This window comes from Charadrius vociferus, unplaced genomic scaffold, assembly GCF_000708025.1.
Source record: "Charadrius vociferus isolate BGI_N301 unplaced genomic scaffold, ASM70802v2 scaffold363, whole genome shotgun sequence".
NCBI classification, from domain to species: Eukaryota; Metazoa; Chordata; class Aves; order Charadriiformes; family Charadriidae; genus Charadrius; species Charadrius vociferus.
The window spans coordinates 2,927,008-2,933,612 of NW_009647942.1; the positions used below are offsets into that span (position 1 = coordinate 2,927,008).

Sequence of the window (6,605 nt, forward strand, 5' to 3'; positions counted from 1 at the left end):
TTGTTCTGAAAATATCAGCCAAGTCAGTGGCTTACATCACCCATAGCTACATCCACTTTACAAATGAAGAAATGAAATGGTTTGTCCATGAACACAGAAGAAATGAAATCGCTTGTCCATGAATGTGGCACAAACCTCTCAGTAGGTACAAACAACCCAGGCTATCAGAGCCCAGATTCCTCGCCCAGCTTCTCATTACAAGTAGCCTTTGATTGCACGTGGTATGATGTAGATGTGATGAACACTGGATGTCACAGAAATGCCTTTTGCCACCAGTAAGGCAAAGAACATGTGCCATGTGCTGGGCAGAGTAACAGCAGTAGGAATACATAGAGCTGTCAGCAGAAACTAGTGACAGCCTTACGATAGCAGCATTTCATTTTCTTGCATGGCTTCTTTTATAATTCCTTTTACCTCAATTTTCTGCAGGAAAAAGCAATCTCAATTTGGCAAAAAAAGGGTTCTATCTTGGGTCTGTAGCGCTCTGTATCCTCATGAATCCTCCAACTTACATGCAAGACAGAGCATTCAGCTGCCATAAAAATATACACTTAAAAATTCTTTTCCCAGATCTACATTCCGATGCACCTCCTCAGACATGGACTGGAGTGTTACAGCTTCATCACAGGAGAAAGGCTACTGCAGCACGCTACAGCCAGAGAGTCCACCCCTGGTGGGTTTTTGAACAGGGAGGCCTCTTGCACAGCGCATGTCCCCAGGCAGTTGTCAAAATGGAAGACAGCCCTGGTGCCGAGCAGGATGAATATGCAAGGACAAGCCTTAGCTGAGGAAGGAACAAAGAGACCAAGTCTTTGATGGTGTGAGCCTCAGCTCAGCATGACACTGCAGGGATTTGTGTCTGGATTTCAGAGCCGCTGGAAAAGCCGGCAGAGTGCTCCAGAGTTCCTGCTGGTACCAGTAACAAAAGCAAATCCAGAGCTAAAATAATCAGATGAAAAAAATCCCAGAGAGAGGAAATGTGCTGGTCTGTGTGTTTATGCATGGCCTAGCACAAAGGTTCCCTGGACAAGACCCAAAGATATGACAAGTGTGCAAAATAATGCAGAATAATTATAATCTGGGGTGCTGAGAAACCGTAAACAGGTTGAACTTGTTTAGTAATGTCACCAGCCCCAACCTGACAGGCCCGGCCATGCATCCAGCGTGCTGCTACACGTACTCATGGCTCCCCTCATGCGACAGGCAATTGGCAGCCTAAGGCTGCTCACCATTGACACTTGCTAAATAGACACAGATTTTCAAAGCAGGTCAGAAAGGAACCCCTTTATCGATATCCCTTGCACATCTCCACGCGATTACCCATGATTTCTGGACATGCCTTTTTGCCACCCATGCTGAATAGACCTTCTTTGCTATCCTCATTTTGTATGAAATTATTGTTCTGGTAGAGCTAGCAACTTTGCAGGTGTTGATGGGGGCACCTTACTAGGTAATATAAAGGTAAGTAGCAAAATGGCATCCCTCTAAGGTGAGAAAAATATCAGCGTGGGCCTCAGTGGGAAGGAAATTCAGCAAGGAGGGCTACTGACAACAGCCATTGTACTGGGTTCTTCTAGGGCTTGGGCTCAGGGACATCTGGAATGGTGGTGGTGGGGAGGAGATGTTATTTTGGTGGTTTCGGTGGTTTTGATGTATTCTGTTGCTACTGACTGAAAAAAGTTTCATGAGGGTAACACAGACACTAAATGCCAAACTGGGCTACTTATTCTTGTAACCATTCTATTTACTTCTAACTGGGTCAAACCTTATTGCTAGAAAAAGAGAGGAATTTCGGCCAGTGGCAGCAACAAGAACAATGTCAGACTCTCGTCAGCTACTTTACACTTGGAATCTGGTGACCCTTGTACTGATGCAATGTGGAAGTAATTCATCTAAAGACAATAAAGTTACACCAGGACAAATAAACTGAGTCAGAGTTGCGCACTTCTGGCTCCATCTGGCTTTTTCATAACTGCCCACAGGGAGCAGAACACAAAACTGCAAAGCATCATATTATACACACATGACATTCGTGGTCAATTAAAGCACAACAGGGTCATGCCCTAAGGAGCATGCTGTCTGGTAGAGGCTTAATAGTGCAGGGGATACGTGAAAGGGGAAGAGGGGTAAGGCTCTGAAGAAGAAGAGGATCTACAGAAAAAAATACTGAAGAATTATATTAGATTTCTATAACTTAATGATGGACAGATAGTTAGCTCCATTCTCAGAATGGACAGTTTATGGAACAATTTATGGAAACGGTTCAAAATAGCATGGACGTGTCCCACATATCCACAAGAATCTGAACAACTAAAAACGGTTTCATTGATTTTTTTTCAGATGTTGTACATATTCAAAAAGTGTATATAATATATAATTAGAAACTTGATAGGATTTTTTCAGCAAAACCTGTTTCTATTGGAAAATGCCAGTGTTTGTCAACCATCAAAGCAGTTGAGGCAAATCCCTTGTTCTACAAGCTTTATATGGGATTTTTTGTTACTTTGGAAGGAAAAATAGCTTCATTTTTAATAGAAATCATTTTAGTTTAAACATCTGATTTTAAGTAAAAGAATAAAATAAAAATTGGAATAAAAAAACCCAACATTCAGCTACGTATAAACAAAAATTTCAGTTGTTCACGTTCAAGAAGTATTTCTCTGGCTTTCTTGTTCAAAAACCAGAATATGAGTCTTTGACCCAGACTGAGGGAGGGAACTCTAAAGAATATGTAAGTATATGAAATCCATGTAACGTGTCAAATCATATGTCACGGATTTCCTCTCTGCTCCTACCTTGGCACTTGTCTCCTGCAAATGCTCAAGGAGAAAAGGGAACAAGTAAGCGTATTGTGGTCCTAAAAACTTCCTGGTATGTGGTAATCTCTTCCTGTTTTCCAGCTTTGCCCACTTCTGTCATTTTAGCTTGCAAAGTACCTAAGACATTTTTTTTTTTTAATGTTTGTTTGTGCAGACTTTCGCACAGCGTGCCCTTATCATGAGTGGAGTTTCAATAGAGCACCAGTGAACATTAACAGCGTCCTCTACACTTTTGTATAGATTGTGTGTGTCTCACATGCACAGTCTGACAGGCAGACGAGCAAGAATGGGGTCAGCAGTAAAAGGGGACTACTGTCCTTTGGCACAGAAAGCAGAGCAAGACGGATCCAAACCTGGGTGTTCAGTTTGGCAACACAGAACCCTGACCCTAGCCAACAGCACCTCGTACATGGAGCACAGTAGCTGCTCCATCATCAGTTCCATGCTGCAGCTGCAGGGTTATAAACCACAATGATGTGCCTTCTGAGGCTGCTGGGGATATGGTTTTGGCCACTGCGGGTCATGTGTTGTTCAGTACATCTACAAGTACCATCACGCTATGAATGCACACTCCACAGTGGCTTCTTGCCACTGACAATTTAACTGCTCCTCCTTCTCCAGCTCCCCATTCCAACACATATGCTTGTTCTTCTGCAATCTGGGCACTTCACTTAGTGAAGTGACTCAGGAATACTAACAGGAATAGTTATAATGTCAATGCAGGGAGTAGAGACCTTCTCAGCAATTATTCCAGTCATTGAGTTTAGCGCTCTGCCCACTTTTTCAATTCTTGTGTCATAGTATCAGATCTGAATAATATTATGAATCTGTAGGTATACAATTGCTGCTGTAAATGATTACCACTCCCCACTCTAAAATGTGCTGAAAAGACACCAGACGATTGTCCATGCGTACTTCAAAAACAAAATACACTTTCAGCCTTTTGAACAGAGCAACAGGCTGCCCTCCAGGAATGGGAATTTAGACGTGTCCTTGGTATTCCCAAAGGCTGAAGAACTACTCTCTATTGTCAGAACGATCCTGAGAGACACCAAGCACACACATTACAAGGCAATGGACCCGAAGTACCCTGTCAAAAAGGAGCACCGACAGCTGGCAGAGAGGCAGGGTATATCCAGAACTCCCAACATCAGCTCCTTAGAGGAGTCTGAAGATCCTCCTTCTTCTCTCTAAATGTTACCAACTTTGTCCTACGTCTGTTTTAAAAGCATAATGATGGGGAGGAAACTTAAACTAGAGATTAGTGGCTGGTGGGAACAAAAGGATGAAAATTATTGCTATGCCAAAAAAAGCGCCCTGAAATGCTCCACTTCCTTAGACACAAGAAAAGCCTTTAGTGTCTTGACATTTACTATGCCAGCATATTTACACTGTCCCCTCCTCTTATGACAAACGACACTGAGAACACATGGCAACTTAAACAGCAAGTGGTAGACAGCAACACTCTACTGCCAGCCAGTGTCGTGTGGTTATTTTTAACTTGTTCACCCTGGTGCTGTGGTATCAGACACGGTTTCCCGTAGCACATAGCGCTGCTGATCACACAAACCAGGGAGGTGAAAGCAGACCTGACTTTTCTTTCATTCACATGCTTTTGAGTTGATGGAGTCAGTGACATTAAAAGGTTTTAAGGCAGGCCACATTTTCTAAGAAAAAGAAAGAAGGTCACTGATCTCACAATACCATGAACAGACTGGCTATTACAAGAGAACAAGGATGTTCAGCTTCGGCAAGGATTTACTGGGGAGAAGAGGAGCACTTAGCTCTTTTCCCTCTTAGCACCAGGAGCAACAGACATGTGGCTGTGCAGCTCCCACAACCACAAAATGTCTGGATCCAGTTTTGCCAGTTCAGTAAGTAAAGTTCAGTCACACTAAGACACACACACGAGGAATGGATTTTGTAAAGGTTTTTACGAAAATACACAATTTACCTCCTTCTCTTTGAACTATGTGGTACAGATGAACCATATGCAGGATACTCTCCAGATCCTGATCTTGGTAGCCTTTCTCATGCATGTCGTCCACTGAGTCTGGATAGATGACTTGATCACGTAGCGTTCCAATGGACATGTAGGGCCTGAGAAACAATACAGAGAAACCGGTAATCTGGAGCTGGCTCCAAGCGAGCACATCTTGCTGATGCTCTATGAGCATTATATAATGCTTTAAACACCATGTTGCTAAAACTGGATTTATCTGTGGGTGCATTGTGGGTGAATGTTTTTCTAAACTTACCCTAGGGACAATGTATTGTTTCCATAACAGCCGATTATAGCATAGCAACAGGGGTAGTATTAGCACGAAAACAAAATGACAGATCAGGCAGAATAAACATCCACTTCATAGCCCATTCTGAATGATTTCACTCGGAATCAGGGAAACTCTACACTGTATTCAAGGTTTGGTATGCTTAGAGATTTAGAAATCGAATTAAACACTCACATGTTAAAAGAAAATTGTAACAAAAACGTTGCAGCTCAAACTGCGAAAGACTACCATGGTGCAGCAGGAGACATCCAAGTCAGGCAGGAGAGCACCGAAAGCCTCCTTTGCACAGGGCTATTCTGGACCGCAGAACTGGGTCTGGGCATAACTTAGCTGTCTTTAGAAGCCAGTGTAACACTTTTGAATTGCAAAAAGGCATACATTAGAGAAGCTGATCATCTTAAACCTCCCAGCATCATCCTACCTTTGCCAAACACAAGGCTGAGCCATTTGTGAAACAGGTTCTGAATTACCACGTTCTCAGACCAGGTAATACCATCCATCTTACTAAAACAAGCTGCCTCTGCTTTGGAGCCAGAGTCCTCAATCACGGCCTTGTCCCTGGAATGGCTATGGACAGTCTCCACAGTGTCATGAGCTGTGCCCAGTTTCTGGTACAGCACAGGCCCCAGAAATCCTTCTAAGTCTCTAAACAAAGTCAACTCAAACAACAGCTCTCTAAAAGATACCAGTCGTTCAGGCTGGGATAGCAAAGGCAACCTAAGATCTGTATTTGACCATCTCTTTTGCTGCTCTTCTTCTATGGATTTCTTGCAAAGGACAAATATCCATCTTGTCCCACAGACAGTGCTGATAGCCCCTGGAAGCTGGAAACACTCCAGGAGTGATCTGTGAGATTTAGAGTTTGGAGGGGAAGGTCAGAACCGAAGAACTGTCAGGCTCCAGACTCTGCCCTGCTTTCTGTGCCAAGAGTTACGCTATCTCCCTCTGGGTTCATCTGCCAAAACAATATTAGTCTTATTAAAGCTGTGGTGCCAGGGGAGGATGACAGAGAGGAGCAGTTAAAATTGGGCCGGCAACGAGGAGGCTTCCAGACAGCTTGCTCTTGCCACAGAGAACTGCTTCCAACAACTTCACAGCGTGTTGACGAGGGGTCGGTTTTCCTCCCTGAAGAGCTCTGGACCTGCATATTGAGAAGGTCTCAGCCATGCATTTGAGGCTTTCCCTGACAGAGATGGGTAATACCTTAGACGATTTCTTCTCTTCCCTTGGATGTGTCTCTGCAGAAGGGGTGGATCTACCCATTGTTATTCTGAGAGTCTCTAAAATACACCACAGAGTAATTTGAAAGGATTCATAATGCAACAGATGTAGAATTACAGAACTAAAGCTGCAATGTGAACTGAAAGTCACATTCAAGCTGGCATCAGCTGCATTGGTTTTAGTGCTGCAGACATCCATGGCGAACTGTCTGTACCCGCCCGTAGTTAAACTACTTTCACCACCAGCTGGGTGAGGAGGGGAAGGGCAGGGGATC

General features: G+C 43.6%; 1 protein-coding gene across 1 annotated transcript in view; it reads right to left on the bottom strand.

The window, feature by feature from the left end:
• The window catches only part of ABCD2 (ATP-binding cassette, sub-family D (ALD), member 2), a gene marked incomplete at its 5' end in the record, with an annotated part of 43,113 nt that overhangs the window by 6,072 nt on the left and 30,436 nt on the right, over window positions 1-6,605 (bottom strand). The window contains one exon of the mRNA XM_009883230.1: window positions 4,774-4,919. Within this exon, the coding sequence (XP_009881532.1) occupies window positions 4,774-4,919 (146 nt within the window). The remainder of the gene's footprint in view (window positions 1-4,773; window positions 4,920-6,605) is intronic.